The sequence below is a fragment of the Theobroma cacao genome, chromosome 9 (assembly GCF_000208745.1).
Source record: "Theobroma cacao cultivar B97-61/B2 chromosome 9, Criollo_cocoa_genome_V2, whole genome shotgun sequence".
In the NCBI taxonomy this organism is placed as follows: Eukaryota; Viridiplantae; Streptophyta; class Magnoliopsida; order Malvales; family Malvaceae; genus Theobroma; species Theobroma cacao.
Window position 1 is genome coordinate 38,156,753 of NC_030858.1, and position 18,856 is coordinate 38,175,608.

The window sequence follows — 18,856 nt, forward strand, 5'->3', positions numbered from 1 at the left end:
CCATTTCATGCCTCTCTCATCTGTTTAAGTTGAAATCGCCATGCAATGCAACAACAGTGCCTAAAGAGGGGAGTAAAACAAGAGGGACAAGGGCGAGCTAGATATTTAGTTAAGATGGGGTACACTAACTCATTGCTAAGGAGCCCAAAGAAGGAAGAGCAACAGGTTCCAGATGCCAGTGTCAATGAATTCAACAACACCAAGGAGAGCTACGGACGTGGAGAGATTGATATCATGGCTGAACTGGAAGGCATTTTGGGCATTGAAAATGGAGAAAAACTGGCAGGGAGTAGGGTTCATGGTCATCTCAGCTGGGATTTCATGGACTGGGAAGGCGAATTTCACAATGCGGAGGAAGAAGATGAAGAGGACGAAAGAGACGGGAAACTTTATGCAGGCAAGTGCTTTGAAGAAGAAATTGAATATGACAAGGTCGTAAAGAAAGAAAATCTTGGTTTCTGGGAAGATGATGATGAGAAGAGGGTTTCTTTGAACTTGAATTTGAATTATCAGGATGTCTTGGATGCCTGGTCTGATCGTGGGTCGCTATGGGCTGACGATTATTCGATTTCAAAGGCGAGCACCGGCTACTATGTTAGTATTCTGATACTTGTTTCTGTTTCGTATTGTACTTTCAGAAGAAGACAATTCATGTTAATTACCAGCATCTATATATATTTCCCTTCTTTTTCAATGATGAAAAATTGAATTCTACTATTACTATATCTGATTAAGAAGAGAAAAACAGAGAATTCAACGTTTTTAGCCTACAATTCTGTCAGAAACTTCATTTAATTTTGAATTTTAGCCCTTCTTTACTTTCCAAACTCCTACTGATGAAGTTAGATTATTAACTAGTGAATTATCGTAAGAAAATAGTCTTACAATCGATGTTGTAAGTGTTGATACATACTTTAGTTTTATATTTTCTCTAGATGGGGGAGGTGCCTGTGATGGAAGAAGAAAGAGCAAGAAGGGAAGCCAGTGTTCTTAGATACAAAGAGAAGCGTCAGACTAGATTGTTCTCCAAGAAGATAAGGTATCAAGTCCGCAAACTCAATGCAGATAAAAGACCAAGGCTCAAGGTTTGTCCTCATTTCTTTTCTCTACCATATCACATCTGCATGTACTTAAATTTCAGATATTAAGATTACTGCTATATTTCGGTTGCTGCAGGGCCGGTTCGTGAAGAGAGTTTCATAGGAAGATAACCCAAAACCATGTTTCAAATATCTCAGAAAATATCTTTTGCCCTGTGGACTTTTTCCAATGCATACTGCTTTGTGTTTGTGTCTAAATGAAAAATATCTTTTCCAACTCTCAGGCCGAAATACGGGTATATGGAAATATCTTTTCCATTCCTAACTTTCTAGGCCCTTCCGAATGAAGCTTTCTGTCGTGGACCTGATCACCATTATGCAGATAATTGACCCTACAGTTCATACCCAAGAATGGTCTATTTCTGGCATTTTGTGATGGACTGCATCCACAAAGCAATATTCACACAGGGCTGGAAAGGTTTTTATTGTATATAAATCAAAAGGTCAAATGTCAGTGAAATTATTTCAGCAGGGAAATGCAATCAAATTGTTGTGGGGGCTAGACCACTGAACCATGACAGTGGTCCCATTGTAATGTTCATGATTTGATTTCTCTGCTTTCTTTTTTACTTCATTGGTTTTTTCCATGTTTTCTTGGTGGGGCTTTTTTGAGCTTTTCCTCTTTATGGGGGTGGGTGTCTTTTATGTCTACCGTCATTTTCTGATGAGAGGCCCATCCACCCAAAATTGTTTTCAGAAGGAGACTGCCATTTGATGTGGAGGGTGTTGTGCCTTTTCTAACTTTGTAGAACTGTGAATTATTATCTGTCGGTAAAACTGCAGACCTGTTAACTGTAATTTGTAAGTAAGAATCACAAGTTCATGCTGAGTCAAGGATTTCATTTGGATGATATCATATCCTAACAAAGCGTTTATCCATGAAATAACAGAACAAGTTTCCTTTCTAATCATCACTTACTTGTGAAATCGACTATAATCATCTGGCTTTAGAGTTACGGAAATGCTAAGGAATATGGATTTGAGACATGAACGTGAAGGAAACATTAATTCTAAGCTTACCAATATAATAGAATTAGACATCTCCACATGCCTTAAGACAAACCTAATGTGACTGTTGGCTGATGAAAACCTTATGTAATTGAATTGAAAATTTGAGTAGTCCCTTATTCCCTCCCTCTTGTTTTACCAAATTTAGGTGGTCCTGGCTGAAGGACAAGGACTGTGGTCATTGTGGGCATCGTCATGGCCTATTTGCCTCCCTTTTGGCCCACAACATGAAGTCTCTAGGCCGTATTGGAATCTAACTACTAAATACTAACACTAGCTATATGTGTCTTTGTTGAAAATATCAAAGATTTTGTTATATTTGCAACCTATTATCTACTAAATTTATGAAAGATAAATTCGGAGAACTAAAACGAGAGAGAAAATATAATTAAATTCGAAGTCTCTCTATTGTCTTTTCATTCAACAATAACACTAATAAATATATTTACAAGAGAGAAAAAATAATAATAAAATAAAACATGTAAAGTAAAATAACTGTGCAATACCTATATCTTATATAACCACCTACTTCACAATACAAATCCACTATCCAACATGACAATAAATGCAAAAGAAAAAATAAATTGATATTAACTAATAAATGAAAAAACTGTTAAGAATAATTAATCTGGTTTTTCAAGTCAAATCTCATTCTTCACAATCTTGTAACAAAGTATCTTGTATTATTCGATCCAGATTAATAAAATTAAAATATGTTATAATCAAGTTCAGATAAAATTTAAATAATAAAATTACTATCCTTTATAGATTCGGAAAGGATTCGGGTAATAATTTTAAAATACCCACAGCTAAATACTACTAATACTAAGAAGAAAGGAACCCAGAATTTGCTGATTATCAGAAAAGCCCAGATCCATCAGGTTCATTAAATTTGGGCTAGTGTTGAAGTCTGGTTAGGCACTCACTTTGATGGGAAAAAAAGGCTCAGAAAAGAACTGATATACCGTTGAAAAACCTTCAAACTAAATCCGTCAAAATCAAAGGAGTGCACAGTGCACCGTTGAATTCTTCCCCAGCCACAAACATTGAAGTCCGGTTGTTGCCTGAGCCATGGATAAATCCAAGATGCCAGGTTGGCTCTAGCTTTTGTCCCCTTCGACAACATCTTCCATTAAAATGGAAAGATGAAAATAATTTCATTCCCCTTAGTTAAGTAAGTCGGTCACTACATTGGAAAACAGAACACTCCAAGGCTCTACTCCAGGCTCCAGGTTCTATATAATTTAACCGGGTTCGTTCAAGTCACCGGAGATGGATCACGTCACCAAGGAACCGACCACCGTCTGCCACGTTTTGGCTGTGCCTTTCCCCTCTCGAGGCCACATCAACCCCATGATGAACCTCTGCAAGTCATTACTCTCCAAAAACATGGACATTCTCGTAACCTTTGTTGTCAGCGAGGAGTGGTTCGGCTTCATCGGCTCGGAGCCCAAACCTGACAACATTCGCTTCGGCACGATTCCCAATGACTTCACCTCCGAGCTGGACCGCTCCGGGAACTACTCCCCTGACTTCTTTGAAGAAGTTCTGAGGAAGATGGAAGCTCCCGTGGAGCAACTCATTGATCGGCTTGAACCGCCTGTTACCACCATCGTTTATGATGCTTATCTGACCTTTGCCGTTAGGGTTGGGAACAGAAGGAAAATTCCGCTAGCATCGTTTTGGACCATGCCGGCTTTAGTATATTCCGTTTTCCATCATTTTGATCTCCTGGTCCAGAACCGACACTTCCCCATTAATTTGTTAGGTACTTGGATGATGAAAACAACTATAGAATTTACCTTTCTTTTTTGTATTTTTCAAGCTTTGTTTTCAAGTTTAGTTCTTATGATGATTTTGACAGAACAAGGAGAGGAGCGTGTTGATTGTATCCCCGGAATTTCTTCAATTCGGAAAGTAGACCTTCCCACTTGCCTGTATGGAAAAGGTCTAGACGTCTTGCATCGAGGCCTGGAAGCAGTTTCGGGCGTGGCCAAAGTGCAATATCTACTGCTTGTTTCAGTATACGAGCTGGAATCTCAAATCATTGAAGCTTTGAAAGAACAAATCTCAACTCCAGTCTATCACATCGGCCCTCCCATTCCTTACTTCAAACTGGAAGACAATTCCGCGGTGAATCCTAGTGACAAAAGTTACTTCCAGTGGCTAGATTCACAACCTGAAAGTTCTGTCTTGTATGTTTCACAAGGAAGCTTGCATTCAGCTACGAGTGCCCAACTGGATGAGATTGCAGCTGGGTTGCGCATCAGCGGGGTTAGGTACTTTTGGGTTGCACGCAAGGAGACTCCTCGTTTCGAAGATGAATGCGGTGAAAAGGGTTTGATAGTGCCTTGGTGTGACCAATTGAGAGTACTGTGTCATCCTTCCATCGGGGGTTTTTGGTCACATTGTGGGTGGAATTCCACTTCAGAAGCCATTTTTGCAGGTGTTCCTATGCTTACTTTTCCAATTTATTGGGATCAAACTCCAAACAGTAAGCAAATCGTAGAAGATTGGAAGATCGGCTGGAGGGTGAAGAACAAGTCGGAAGCGCACAGTTTGGTGCCAAGAGAAGAAATTGCAGGGATTATCCGGAGGTTTATGAATTTGGACAGCGAAGAGGGGAAAGAAATGAGGAAAAGAGCAAAGAAACTTAGCCAGGTTTGCCGACAAGCAGTTCAAAAAGGAGGATCATCGGATACCGATCTGCAAGCCTTTGTTAATGATATTGCACAATGCCACAGATAACATCTGAGCAGATGGAATAAGTGTCTGACTTCGTTAATCACACTTCATTAGCTAGAAATTTCAGAAGAATTGATCTATTTGCAAAGAAATGCAATAGATAAGAATTGAAGATCATCCAGGGATACTCTTCTTTTCTTTTCCCTTTGCCCTTTTCCCTTTCAAAAATTTCCTAGCATTCATGTCTATCGCTCTTGAGTAATGATAGCTACTGACATTTTTGTTTTTGATAGGCAAAATTATATTGAGCTTTGTCTCATAAAAGAGACTTCGAACAGCATAGCCACCTAAGGCTTAAAGCTACGAAAGGTCCTCCAGACGAGGCCTAGCAAACATCAGAAGTACATGATGTGCCAATAGAAACAAAAATGATAAATAAACCAACACAAAAACTCCACGAATAGTCCATCAAAAGGTTTGCTTAACATTGACAGTCAACCCTATAATCATTTAAAAAGAATAGCTACTGACATATTGGTCAGCAACTTTTGTTTTGGTCCAATCCTTCTGAAAACCACGCAGAACTTGGTGCATCAATGCCGTGCACGCCACTTTGCTTTGTGCCATTCTGGGTCCAGCAATAACGAGGGGTTTCTTTCTTCTTGACATTGCCATTTTCATTTCCTTTTCTTCATTTCTGTCACTCCCTCTTCTCTGTTTAAACCACACAGACTTTTCATGTTGTTAAACTAAAAGAACTATTGAGAGAGTCATTTCCAACACCATTAGACCTGAGCTGGTACTGTGCTTCTCTTTTATTTTCCACTATGTTAACCTCTGTTTTTCTTAGTAAAACATTTTTCCACGGCTATGCGTATTTTTCCTTTTGATCCAGAAATAATTTTTTCCCTTCCAAACACTTGAAACTGTCAAAAGTATGTTTCGAAAACTTAGAAAACTTTTGTATTGTCAAGAGTTACTCTTCTTATTTTACAACCACAGCTTATCATTGATTTATTTAGCAAACGATTGGATTCAGGCAGTGATAATAAAACTATAGTCAATGATAAATAGTTTGAAATTATGTTGGTATGGATGAAACGTGAATGATTTGCAAAGGAAAATGATAGTTAAGGACTTACTAAGAAACACAAACTGTTCTTCACCACTCACTAAACATGTTAAAGTTTTCCAGTCCGATGTTCAACGGTCACTGTCATGAATTATTGTGATGCAACCAGTCAAACAAGGACAAAAGTTTGTACGCATCTGCTAGATTTAGACACAGCCTATTCGACAAGGTGATTGTGAGAGTGAAATTGTGGCCAATTTCGTAATTGAACTTTTATTCTACTGGTTTTTAGTGTCAGACAGAATAAGCTGTAAGCACCTGGCTCGTCCTAGTTTTAGTTTTCCATCAGTTTCAATCTCCTTTCCTAGCTCTAACTCTTCAGCTAATTGATCAAAAAGCCACCGGAAAACTTCCAGGCAATGGAACCAACCAAAGCAGAGCACACCTGCAAATGCCACGTGGTGGCGGTGCCTTATCCTGGTAGAGGCCACGTCAATCCGATGATGAACCTCTGCAAGCTGCTCTGTTCCAAAAGCACCGATATTCTCATAACTTTTGTTGTTACCGAGGAGTGGTTCGGCTTCATAGGTTCGGACAACAAGCCTGCCAACGTCAGGTTCAGAACGATCCCCAACGTAATCCCATCCGAACATGTTCGAGCCAAGGACTTCCCTGGCTTCGTGGCGGCGGTGCTGACGAAGATGGAAGCTCCATTCGAGGAGCTCCTTGATCGGCTCGAATCCCCAGTGACGGCCATCGTAGCTGATACTTACATGTCTTGGACGGTTGAAGTAGGGAAACGAAGGAAAATTCCGGTGGCTTCCCTTTGGACCATGTCGGCATCCGTTTTGTCGGTTTTTCACCATTTCAACCTCCTCGTGGAAAACCATCATTTCCCAGCTGATTTGTCAGGTATGTCTCTGGATTCTTGTCGTGTTTCTGTTTTTAATTTTACTTTTGGTGACTTTGGGCTGTTTTTGACGAGATCTGAAGCAAATCTTGCCCTTGTTCAAGATCTTTTATCAAAATGCAGCACGTTCATGGCAGACAATTTGTATTCTATAATATAAAGGAAGAAAATTTGGCAACTAATGTGCTTGAAAAGTTACAGATTCAATGTGAGAAAGGTTCCCTAAGAATTATTTTTCAATGGGAGCAGGGCCCATGTTTAATTTTTTTTTATTTGCGACAATTAGTTATCTCTCTCTCTTTTGTCTTCTCTACCAGTAGAATCAAATTTCCCTTTTTACTCTTTGCCTAGATAGTCTGGTTACCCGTAATCACACAGTCAATTAAAAAAAACTACAATTTTAATATCTTGGTTAATTTACAGACTGATTTTATGTCTGATTTGATATAATTTACTTCTTACCTCTATCTTTTTTGTGCATACCAGAGCAGGGAAATGAGCTTGTGGATTACATCCCTGGACTTCCTCATACTCATGTAGCAGATTTGCCAACAATTTTCTATGGAAATGGCCGCCAAACCTTGCAGCTTGCTCTCGATTGTGTTTCATCAGTGCCCAAAGCACAGTATCTTCTCTTCACCTCTGTCTACGAACTTGAATTGCAAGTCATTGATGCTTTTAAAGCGAGGTTACCTTTTCCTGTCTATCCAATTGGCCCTAGCATACCTTACCTTGACCTGAAAGAAAATTCTTCAAAAAGTACTAGTTTTGGCGACCCTGACTACCTTCAGTGGCTAGATTCCCAACCTAAAGGTTCAGTCCTGTATGTCTCGTTGGGAAGTTTTCTATCAGTCTCTGCTGCCCAAATGGATGAAATTGTAGCTGGGGTGCACGACAGTGGTGTTCGGTACTTGTGGGTGTCACGTGGGGACTCTTCTCGATTCAAAGACTGCTGTGGTGGTCGGGGACGAGTGATTCCTTGGTCTGATCAGCTAAGGGTGCTATGCCATTCTTCTGTTGGAGGATTTTGGACACATTGTGGGTGGAATTCCACTCTTGAGGCTGCCTATGCTGGCGTTCCAATGCTTACTTTTCCTATATTTTGGGATCAAGTTCCGAATAGTAAGCAAATAGTAGAAGATTGGAAGATTGGATGGGGAGTGAAGAAGGACAAGGTAGGAGAACATTTGATGACGAGAGAAGAAATTGCAGAGCTTGTGCGGAAGTTCATGGATTTTGACAGCAACGAGGGGAAGGAAATGAGAAGGTGGGCTGGAAAACTTCGAGAAACATGTCAACTAGCAATTGCAAAAGGCGGATCCTCGGATATTAACCTGGATTCTTTCATCAAGAACATCTCGGAAAGGCACACTCATTAGCTATTCTTAGTTCTTTACTGATTTGTTGCCATAAATCATGTGATCAATGCTGGTTAGTTTCATGTGGATCTAATATTTTGCTCAAAAAATCCATGTTGGTAACATTGAATAACAAAATTCTTATGATCGTGTGGGCATGGAATTGCCGTCTTTTCTGGTATAAAGAACTAGATTGTTTTCTGATACATTAAGCTTAAGCTAGACGGCTAAACCAAATGGTTCATTTGCATCTTTAAATAGTGAAGCCAATAATCTGATTGATGGTTATTTCTAATTAAAAAAGCAATCCAACCAATTTAATCACCTAATGCTGGCTACTGGCTTCAAGCTTTGAAACGGGCAATAAGATCCTTGTCAAAAAGGTCAAAAGCTAAAACTTTACCTGCTTCATCTTCTGTTGAGAGTCTGATCTGAAAGTTGGAACTTTGTCTTGAGAGAAAGAAAGGTTCATAGTCGGAATCACATGGCTTCAGAAAAACCTGATCTCTGCCATGTTGTGGCATTGCCTTATCCTGGTCGAGGCCATGTTAATCCAATGATGAATCTTTGCAAGTTCATAACTAGGAAGAGAGAGAATATTCTCATAACATTTGTTGTTACAGAAGAGTGGCTAGGCTTCATTAGTTCTGATGCTAAGCATAGTAATATTCGCCTTGCCTCGATACCAAATGTGATCCCATCGGAACTTGTTCGAGCTGATGACTTTCCAGGATTTATTCAGGCTGTCAGGACAAAGATGACAGCCCCTTTTGAAGAATTACTTGACCGCCTTGAGCTGCCAGTGACCACCATATTAACTGACGCAGCGCTAGTATGGGCTATACATGCAGGAAACTACAGGAATATCCCTGTGGCCGCACTGAGGACCTCACCGGCAACAGTGTTTTCAATGTTGTGTCACTTGGATCTGTTTAAACAAAATGGCCATTTTCCAGTTGATTTATCAGGTATGCCAAGTTTTACTGGATTTTATTTATGGTTTATTCTATGCTGGACTTCTAATTGAAAATATTACCCAAAAAAAAAAAGGAATCCTAATTGAAAGTAGAATTATTTTTATTTGCTTATGAATTCAATTTAACTTGTGATAGAGCAAGGACAAGAGCTTGTGGACTACATCCCTGGAATTCCTCCGATACGTGTGGCAAATCTCCCGACATTTTTCAGTGGAGACAGTCCAACTTTCTTGCGAGGGCTCCTGGAAACCTTGTCAAGTTTAACCACAGCACACTATCTTCTGTTCAATTCTGTCTATGAGCTTGAAGCTCCAGTCTTTGACACTTTGAAAGAAAAATTCAGCATCCCTCTCTACCCTGTTGGCCCCAATATACCATGCTTTGAATTGGAAGACATTTCATCTGCAAATTCTGCTCAGAGTGGTCCTGACTATCTAGAATGGCTGAATTCACAACCTACAGGGTCTGTTTTATATGTGTCAATGGGTAGTTTCCTTTCAGCTTCAACTGCCCAAATGGATGCAATTTTTGCTGGAGTAATTAATAGTGGTGTTCGGTACATTTTGGTTGCACGTTCAGAAACTTTTCGGTTTACTGCCAACCATAGTCATTTAGGATTGGTGGTGCCTTGGTGTAACCAAATGAAAGTCTTGTGCCATTCTTCTGTTGGAGGATTTTTGACACATTGTGGATGGAATTCAACCCTTGAAGCTGTTTTTGCAGGAGTTCCAATGCTTACTTTTCCTTTATTTTGGGATCAAGTTACAAATAGCAAGAGAATTGTGGAAGATTGGAAGATTGGATGGAGAATGAAGAGGGATGCAGGAAGCAACACTTTGACGAGAAGAGAAGAAATTTCAGACCTTGTACAAAGGTTCATGGATCCAGAAAGCAGTGACAGGATGGAGATGGTAAAAAGAGCAAGAAAACTTCAAGATATTTGTCAAGCAGCAGTTGCAGAAGGGGGATCATCTGACACTAATCTTGATGCCTTCATCAGGGCTATTTCTAATCACCCTCCCTATCAAGAATGTTGATGTATTTCTATTCAATCCTAAAATAATTTAAAGCCGATGGAAGGAACCCTGTGATTTCATGAAGTTCATATGGATTGAGCAAGCAGTGGACTTGTGTTTCGATGACAATGAAATAAGCAGATGCTAGAATTTTCTGTTCCATAATGTAGAATTCATTTTCCTATTCCTTTCTATCAACTATGGGGCAGGTTTTGCACTCGAGCATTTAGTTCAGTAGTTGGTGCATAATCCCTCTGCCTTTAGAGCAAGGTTCGAATCTCTCTTCCCCAATTATAAAAAAAGAAAGAAAAACTATGGAGCAGGTTTTAAAACAAACCCTTAACTCAAACAGTGAATATTCATAGTATTTAAAGCAATCATCAGATCAATAATGGAAAGTGGAATGAAATGTGCCCTCTCTAAGTTTTAAGAGTCAAAGTCAATAGAAACAACATTTGCTTGTGGTCCAAATGGCTACCACAAATATAAGTTCAAGTATAAGTTCACCCTGCATAAAACTGCTAAGAATATTCAGATGGATGAGTGTCATTTCTAGAATTAATATCAAAATGAGCAAGAAGACAGATAGTAGTTAACTTGTTCATTATTGTTAGATGAAGAGAATCTTGATCTATCATACCATATTAGAATAACAGAAAATCTTATATAATATAAAATTGTAAATGGTGAATTGATATATATATATATATATATAAGATTAATCTTAATTTGATTCATAGTTTAATTGTAGTCTGACTAGATAATAGTATTGTATAGTAACTCTAACTAAATAATTTGTATATTTATCTTAACAGTTATATATATATATATAAACAAACTAGCTGAGACGTGACAAAAATAAAAAGTAATTTGTTAGTTTAATTGTGTTTGCCTCAGATTGTTTTCAGAATTCTTCACTTTTATCTTCTTCTTTGTTAAATTCCTGGCATGAGTTCTGTATGCATGAAACCTATTAGCAGCACTCATGTGGTGGCAATACCTTATCCTGGTCGAGGCCATATCAATCCTATGATGAACCTGTGTAAGTTACTAGCTTCAAGAAAGCATGATCTTGAAATCACCTTTGTTGTTACCAAAGAGTGGTTAGGCTTCATTGGATCCTGCGCCAAGCCTGATAACATACACTTTGCTTCAATACCAAATGTTCTCCCATCTGAGCTAGTTCGAGGCGCTGATTTTCCTGGCTTTTATGAAGCTGTTATGACAAAGATGGAAGCTCCATTTGAGGAGCTCCTTGATAATCTCAAGCTGCCGGTGACTGCCATCATAGCTGATACTGAGCTGCAATGGGCAATTCGCATGGGAAATAGAAGAAATTTCCCTGTGGCCTCACTCTGCACAACATCAGCAACCGTGTTTTCCATATTGCATAGCATTGACCTCACACAAAACTGCCATTTCTTAGTTGATTTATTAGGTACTAATTTTCAGTGTAACATTTCTTAGTTGATTTATTCATGTTCATACCTAGATGTCTCAAATGGTAAATGATGATAGCAATTGATTGATGACTGTGTAACAGATAAGAGCAGTGAACTTGTTGAGCATAGCCCTGGAATTTCACCAGGTCATTTGGCAGACCTGCAAGTGCTCCTTGAAGGAAATGCACCGCGAGTCATTGAGCTTACCTTGGAATGCATTTCATGGGTGCCAAAGGCAAAATATCTTCTATTCACTTCAGTCTATGAGCTTGAAAGCCATGTCATGGACGCTCTAAAGTCAAAATTCAATATTCCCATCTACCCAGTTGGCCCCGCAATCCCCTACTTTGAACTTCATGAGAACTCCTCAGAGAGTACCTTTCCAAATGTCCCTAACTATCTGCAATGGCTAGATTCTCATCCTCCATGTTCTGTTTTGTATGTCTCCTTAGGAAGTTTCCTCTCAGTTTCAAACGAGCAAATGGATGAAATTGCAGCTGGACTACAAGATAGTGGTGTTCCATACGTGTGGGTAGCTCGTGGAGAAACTTCTCGGCTAAGGGACAGTTGTGATGGTATGGGGTTAGTAGTGCCTTGGTGTGATCAATTGAAGGTGCTATGCCATTCTTCTATTGGGGGATTTCTAACACACTGTGGTTGGAATTCCACTCTTGAAGCTATCTTTGCAGGCATTCCAATGCTCACCTTTCCCATTATTTTTGATCAAGCTCCAAATAGCAAACAAATTGTTGATGACTGGAAGATTGGATGGAGGGTGAAGGAACAACATAGAGATGAAAGTTTGGTGACAAGAGCTAGAATTGCAGAACTTGTCCGATGTTTTATGGATCCAGAGAACAATGAGGTGAAAAACATGAGAAGATCAGCAAGAGAACTCAAAGAGAAATGTCGGAAAGCAATTGCCAAAGGCGGATCATCTCAAATGAACCTTGATGCTTTCATCAACCACATCTCACAAGGCCATGACGCCATGCTCATTGATTAGACTCATTCTGATGTCAAGTTGGAACTTTAATTTTCTATATCCTTGAATTGCTGCATAGCAGATTAATATAAATTTTACTCACTTGTTTTACTTTGTTGATTATCAGTTCACAGCAACTTTTGCATCATGTGCCATTTATGTGGTTCAGGATTTTCTGCATGAACCAAGAGTAAAATAAACAGGAAAAACTCAATGAGCTTGAGTTATAATTGCATCTGTAACTCTGGAACTTGAGTAAAATTTCAATCTCAAATCCACTAGGCCTCTCAATTTTCCCGAGAAAAGATAGCAAATGCCTTATCTGGTCCAGTTGCATAGGCACACCCAAATTCCTAAAATTTGCAAAAGTTTCGGTTCCATCAATAAAGTCTTGACCCCCAATCAAAAGGAGAAATCAAATTCAATTTGAACGTAACAGCCCACTAGGTACAAGACAGCTGAGAGAAAAAACCATTTGATGCCTCAAGAAAAGTTAAACACGAGTCCTCTGATAAGAAAGGAACAAAATGAAAATAAAAGAAGAGATTGTTCTCCTTTTCAACCTTGGAAATTTTGTCATATGCCCAATGAAAGATCAAATCATTCAAACCATGTTCTTCCTAGTAATACTATGAGTCATCCCTTACCTCATCTTTTGAGCGACACCCTAACAATTGACTACAATTTTGTTTGCTTTCTTAAAATACTAAGTTATTAAAATCCCTTTGAAAAGAAAAGCAGAAAAGACAGATACCCCTAGAGACAGGGCAGGCAAGAGACAAGGCAGGTTGACACGAGTGATGACTCAGAACACAACTTGTCTGAAAGTTATGACTTGGCCTAGGTTTTTTATTCTCGGTAGTGAAGTCCAAGAAAATATATGTTATGTTCTACATCAGTAGTTGATTCTGTATGGTTTCAATCACTCCCATTTTTCTTTTGATCTCATCTCAATCACTGACAAACACATACATCCTCTGTGAATCTCATTTCATACCATTTCTTCCGAACTCATCAAATCATTCAGTCAAGTTTCAGACATGGAATCGACAAATGCACAACCAGCCACGGTGTGCCACGTGGTAGCTATGCCGTTTCCTGGGCGTGGTCACATCAACCCCATGATGAACCTCTGCAAGCTACTAGCTTCGAAAAGGAAGGATATTCTCATCACCTTTGTTGTCACAGAAGAATGGCTCGGCTTCATCGGCTCTGATCCGAAGCCTGATAATATACGTTTTGAAGCAATCCCAAATGTCATTCCACCTGAGCGCCTTAAAGCTGCCAACTTTCCAGACTTCTACGAAGCTGTGATGACAAAGATGGAAGTCCCCTTTGAGCAGCTTCTTGATCGACTTGAGTTGCCGGTAACAGCCATCATAGGAGATATCGAGGTTCGATGGGGCACTTGTGTCGGTAATCGAAGGAATATTCCGGTCGCTCTGGTTTGGACGATGTCGGCTTCTGTGTTTTCCATGTTTCATCATTTTGATCTTCATATAAAACATAGCCATGCAAAAGTTAATTTGATAGGTAGACGATTATTTTCTACAAAAGGGTGCTGAATTTAAGAACAATTAACAAGTCTTGAAATTAATAATATATCTAACTGTTACTATTTTGTTTTGTTTTTTTCCCATTCTTCCTTGTAATAGAGCAAGTGGACAACATCCCAGGAATTTCTTCATCCGATGTAGCAGAACTTCGAACAATTTGCCATAGGGACAATGAAAGAGTCTTGGAGCTTGCTCTTGACTGCATTTCAAGAGTGCCAAACGCACAGTATCTCCTATTCACTTCAGTGTACGAGTTTGAACCCCAAGTCTTTGACAGCTTAAGTGCAACTTTTAGTTTTCCAGTTTACCCCATTGGCCCTGCCATCCCTTACTTGGAACTTAAGGATGGTTCCTGTAAAACTAGTAACTACCTTCAATGGTTGGATTCTCAACAGGTAGGTTCTGTCCTGTACATCTCATTGGGAAGTTTCCTTTCAGTTTCAAAGACCCAGATGGATGAAATTATTGCCGGATTGCAAATCTGCGGTGTTCGATACTTGTGGGTGGCCCGAGGGGAGGTCTCGAGGTTGAAAGATTGTTGTGGTGATATGGGGCTAGTGATTCCTTGGTGTGACCATTTGAAGGTACTGTGCCATCCATCCATAGGGGGATTTTGGACACACTGTGGATGGAATTCCATCCTGGAAGCAGTTTTCGCTGGTGTTCCAATGCTTGCGTTTCCTCTGTTTTTGGACCAAGATACTAACAGCAGGCAAATCGCGGAAGAATGGAAAAATGGGTCGAGGGTGAAGAGTACTGTAAGAGCTGAAAAATTGGTCACCGGAGAGGATATTGCACAGCTTGTGCGGAGGTTTATGGATGTTGAAAGCAATGAGGGAAAGGAAATTAGAAGAAGAGCTAGAGAACTCCAGGATAAATGTCTGGTTGCAATTTCTGAAGGCGGGTCTTCTGCTGCTAACCTTGATGCGTTCCTTGATTCCATTTAACAAGAATATGGAACCTGATCTATTATGTTATCTGGTAGTACAATTTTTAAGAACAAGGAGATGGCAATAGGCTAAAACTTTGTGTTTTGAATTTTATGGATTGATTTTACATTACATTTCCAATTTCATTTCCCCATACTGCCTAAAACTAAGATAAGGCTATTTCTTTTTTTTTCTTTTTCTATTGATTCTACTGTTCAGCATAGAACACAATATATTCAGTTGGTTTGGAATCTTCCCACTTGCTTATTGTTTGGGTTAAGAAATGAGAAGACCCAAAACAGAGAAGCAATTCAAGCTTTACAGTATAATAATTTATTGGTTACATGTTCATATGTTTAGTGTTTCTAAGATTACATTTTCCCATATTGCTAAGAAAATTTTCACTCTTATTCTCAACCACCACAAAGAATTTTCTTATCACTACTGTTACAAGTCAATGACCCATATTCATTGAAAAGGCAAAAGGTCACTATGCTAATTTGAACAATTGCAGCCGCTTAGTTTCATAAATGACAAAAGCCCCTCATCATCTGTCTTCCAACTTCCAAGTTCCAGCGTAATCGAAAACATTTCAGCTATGAACTCCATATACTCAAAGCCAAGCACACCGTGCCACGTGGTGGCGGTGCCGTCCGCTGGTCGAGGCCACATCAACCCCATGATGAACCTCTGCAAAATCCTGGCCTCAAAATCCAACAACATACTCATTACCTTTGTAGTCACCGAGGAGTGGCTCGGCTTCATTGGCTCTGATCCTAAACCTGATAATATCCATTTCTGCTCCATACCAAACGTTTTGCCATCGGAGCTGGTTCGAGCTGCTGACCTGTTTGGATTCGCAGAAGCTGTTTGGACAAAGATGGATGCTCCTTTTGAGAGCCTTCTGGATCAACTTAACCCTCCGGCTACTCTCATCATGGCTGATACGTTTCTCTTTTGGGCAGTATCTGCCGGGAACCGGAGGAATATTCCGGTGGCCTCGTTTTGGCCTATGTCAGCTCTGATGTTTTCGGTGTTTCACCATTTTCATCTTTTCCGGGAAAACGGACACTTCCCAGTGGACCCGTTAGGTAATGTAGCCATTGCTAAAATTCGAGTATGGACTTCCTTTACTGTTAGCTTCAGCTTTCATTATATGTTATTTTTCTTTCTTTTTGTGTACTGATAATTGCATGGTTTCCTAGCTCATAGAGCCTTTACTGTTTAGCTTAGAAATCATTGGAACTAAGCATCTATACATTCAATGTTAACATAGAAACATAACAGAGAACAGAGAACCAAAGAACAGTAAAGAAAAGAAAGAAGAAAGTGTTTCTTTTTTTTTTTTAAATTAATTGGATTTCATTATCAGAAACCAGGAAAAGGTTCCCTGGAGAACAAAAGAGCACATGATTTTAGGATGCTATGCCTTGATCAGCACATCATCTCAAAATCTTGTCATCTTGCCTAAAGAAAACCAGCTTACAAAGAACCCCATAAAAACCCCTATCATCAATATACAAAAGTCAAAATCAGAAACAGCAAGTAGCCACAAATGGTATACCCCAAGCCTCCCTGTGCAAAAATCATTCCTGATAGGAGAACCAGCAATCATGCAATCTAATCAAAAACTCAGGGCCTCATATCACAGACCTTGGTTCAAAAGCCAAACCATCTCAGCCAAATAAAAGTCAAAAAGCAACAGAGAGAAACGATCAAACCATTCAAAGAAGAAGAATAAAAAAATCTCTACCCTCTCTACCATTCAAAGACATTCAATAAATCCTCCTGACGTCTGACCCCCTCTTTCGCATGACTACTTGTGAATTGATTCTTTTCTCTGAAGATATGGTTGACTTCTCACCCTTTAATGTTCCTTGTCGGACTTTCAACGTGCATGATCCACTTCCTTAACCTCCAAGGAGATTCAGCTGGTCCATTAATCCATTTGAATGCATTTTTGCAATCTGACTCAATTATCAGTTTGTGCGTCTGACTCCATTTTGAAGCTGCAAAGATCAAGAAAGCTTTCGTAATTGCCCTGACTTCAGCGAGGCTTGCATCACCAACCCCTATTGTTTTCGAAAAAATAGCTTTAACCCGCCCATCACTATCTCTCAACACTTCCTGGATCTCCGCATCCCGAGGCGGTCTCATCAATATTAAATTTCATCTAACCTATGGCTAGCTTACTCCAATCAGCTACAGTTCTTTTTTCTTTTCCTAGCGTTGGGTCTTGATAAGTGTGCAACACCATACCGTACTCTTGAGGTCATTTGGCCTTTGCCCATGTTGCATCTCTCAACTTGCTTAAGACTCATTCATTCATTACAATATATGTGAAACGTCGCTTTCAAGCTTTGCTTATACACTCCAAGGCTCATTCAACCACTCAATAATCTTAACCATACCTGCTGACATTAGTGAACACAGTAACATGTCAAATAACAAAACAGTAAAGTATGGGCAGTTGACAGAAACTTTGTCTGGCTTTGTTCTTACAAAGCAAGCCCTAGTTCAACAGCCATCCATATGACATTTTTCTTCAATTTCATCCAATGGTGAACGATTGGAGTATAAGTATCAAAGAAAACCCATTATGCTAATTAATGTAAATCAGCATTGATTGAGTTTATTTGTTTTCTGTGTGTTCAAACTGTATATAAGACAGAAAAGGGTCATGAGCAAGTGGACTACATCCCTGGGCTTTCGTCGACAAGTCTATTGGACCTTCCTATCGCAAATATCATTGAGGATTCACGGTCTTGGTTTATCTTGAAGCAGATGTTGGATAGTATTTCATGGGTGCGTAAAGCAAATTATCTTTTGCTCGCTTCAATTTACGAGCTTGAAACAACAGCAGTTGATACTCTTAAGCCAGAATTTCCCTTCCCAGTCTACACTGTCGGGCCTGCCATTCCTTACCTCGAGCTTGGCAACAGTTCCTCTTCAAACCTTGGCGACAATGAACTTACCTACTTACACTGGCTTGACAGACAACCTAGGAACTCTGTTCTGTATGTGTCACTGGGAAGTTTTCTTTCAGTTTCAAGTGCCCAAATGGATGAAATTGCGGCTGGCTTGAATGACAGCGGTGTACGGTTCTTGTGGGTGGTCCGTTACGAGACTTCCAGGATGGAGGCGGCTTGCAGTGATCAGGGATTTGTGGTGCCTTGGTGTGACCAGCTGAGAGTGCTAAGCCATCCTTCCGTAGGGGGATTTTGGAGTCACTGCGGGTGGAATTCTGTTCGAGAAGGCATTTTTGCAGGCGTTCCTTTTCTTACCTTTCCTCTGGTTGCAGATCAAAAGCTGAACAGTAAGCTGATTGTGGATGATTGGAAGATCGGGTGGAGGGTGAAAAAACAGTTCCTAGCTGAGAATTTGGTGACAAGAGACGAAATTTCCAAGCTTGTAGGAAAATTTATGGATTTGGAAAGTGTTGAAGTGACAGAAATGAGGGACAGAGGTAAAGAGCTTAAACAAAAATTTCTACATGCCATTGACAGAAAGGGATCATCTGAAACCAGTATCGATTCCTTCATCAGGAACATTTCACAAACTCGTGGCCATTAATCAGATAATCTGTTCTTCAAATGAAATAAAACACTTCGTTTTCCAGCCTGAACTTGCAGGCTGCATCTTGAAGTCTTAGGCATAAATTTCATGGATGCTTGTATCATGTTTGGACTGTTTCTCTTTTGTCAGTTGTTTGTTACAACAAATCCTGTCTTGTACAGGAGGGACCAAGTAAAGATAAGAAGATTGCAAAGAAGGAAAATGAACTTCTCTTTTAGATGACTTCTCTTTCTTAACCACGT

At 39.7% G+C, this 18,856-nt stretch overlaps 7 protein-coding genes across 8 annotated transcripts; all 7 read left to right on the plus strand.

Annotated features, from left to right (window-relative positions):
* On the plus strand, positions 9 to 1,948 carry LOC18591019 (zinc finger protein CONSTANS-LIKE 8). 2 transcript variants are annotated; one of them, XM_007016914.2, is made up of 3 exons: positions 9 to 594; positions 936 to 1,085; positions 1,325 to 1,948. In XM_007016914.2, the coding sequence occupies exons 1-3, from the start codon at positions 46 to 48 to the stop codon at positions 1,385 to 1,387; spliced, it is 762 nt and encodes a 253-aa protein (XP_007016976.2). In that variant the 5' UTR covers positions 9 to 45; the 3' UTR covers positions 1,388 to 1,948. The 2 variants fall into 2 exon arrangements, with proteins under 2 accessions (XP_007016976.2, XP_007016977.2); XM_007016915.2 differs by having other exon boundaries at positions 10 to 594; positions 1,177 to 1,948.
* Positions 2,847 to 5,080, plus strand: LOC18591020 (UDP-glycosyltransferase 87A1). The gene is made up of 2 exons (XM_007016916.2): positions 2,847 to 3,876; positions 3,973 to 5,080. The coding sequence occupies exons 1-2, from the start codon at positions 3,381 to 3,383 to the stop codon at positions 4,854 to 4,856; spliced, it is 1,380 nt and encodes a 459-aa protein (XP_007016978.2). The 5' UTR covers positions 2,847 to 3,380; the 3' UTR covers positions 4,857 to 5,080.
* Positions 5,814 to 8,339, plus strand: LOC18591021 (UDP-glycosyltransferase 87A1). The gene is made up of 2 exons (XM_018127128.1): positions 5,814 to 6,777; positions 7,262 to 8,339. The coding sequence occupies exons 1-2, from the start codon at positions 6,285 to 6,287 to the stop codon at positions 8,152 to 8,154; spliced, it is 1,386 nt and encodes a 461-aa protein (XP_017982617.1). The 5' UTR covers positions 5,814 to 6,284; the 3' UTR covers positions 8,155 to 8,339.
* On the plus strand, positions 8,531 to 10,324 carry LOC18591022 (UDP-glycosyltransferase 87A1). The gene is made up of 2 exons (XM_007016918.2): positions 8,531 to 9,101; positions 9,246 to 10,324. The coding sequence occupies exons 1-2, from the start codon at positions 8,618 to 8,620 to the stop codon at positions 10,145 to 10,147; spliced, it is 1,386 nt and encodes a 461-aa protein (XP_007016980.2). The 5' UTR covers positions 8,531 to 8,617; the 3' UTR covers positions 10,148 to 10,324.
* LOC18591023 (UDP-glycosyltransferase 87A1) lies at positions 11,038 to 12,691 on the plus strand. The gene is made up of 2 exons (XM_007016919.2): positions 11,038 to 11,564; positions 11,670 to 12,691. Exons 1-2 carry the CDS (start codon positions 11,075 to 11,077, stop codon positions 12,572 to 12,574), a joined length of 1,395 nt encoding a protein of 464 aa, XP_007016981.2. The 5' UTR covers positions 11,038 to 11,074; the 3' UTR covers positions 12,575 to 12,691.
* Positions 13,359 to 15,391, plus strand: LOC18591024 (UDP-glycosyltransferase 87A2). The gene is made up of 2 exons (XM_007016920.2): positions 13,359 to 14,086; positions 14,209 to 15,391. Exons 1-2 carry the CDS (start codon positions 13,594 to 13,596, stop codon positions 15,054 to 15,056), a joined length of 1,341 nt encoding a protein of 446 aa, XP_007016982.2. The 5' UTR covers positions 13,359 to 13,593; the 3' UTR covers positions 15,057 to 15,391.
* LOC18591025 (UDP-glycosyltransferase 87A1) lies at positions 15,547 to 18,850 on the plus strand. Its single transcript, XM_007016921.2, has 2 exons — positions 15,547 to 16,129; positions 17,710 to 18,850. The coding sequence occupies exons 1-2, from the start codon at positions 15,637 to 15,639 to the stop codon at positions 18,609 to 18,611; spliced, it is 1,395 nt and encodes a 464-aa protein (XP_007016983.2). The 5' UTR covers positions 15,547 to 15,636; the 3' UTR covers positions 18,612 to 18,850.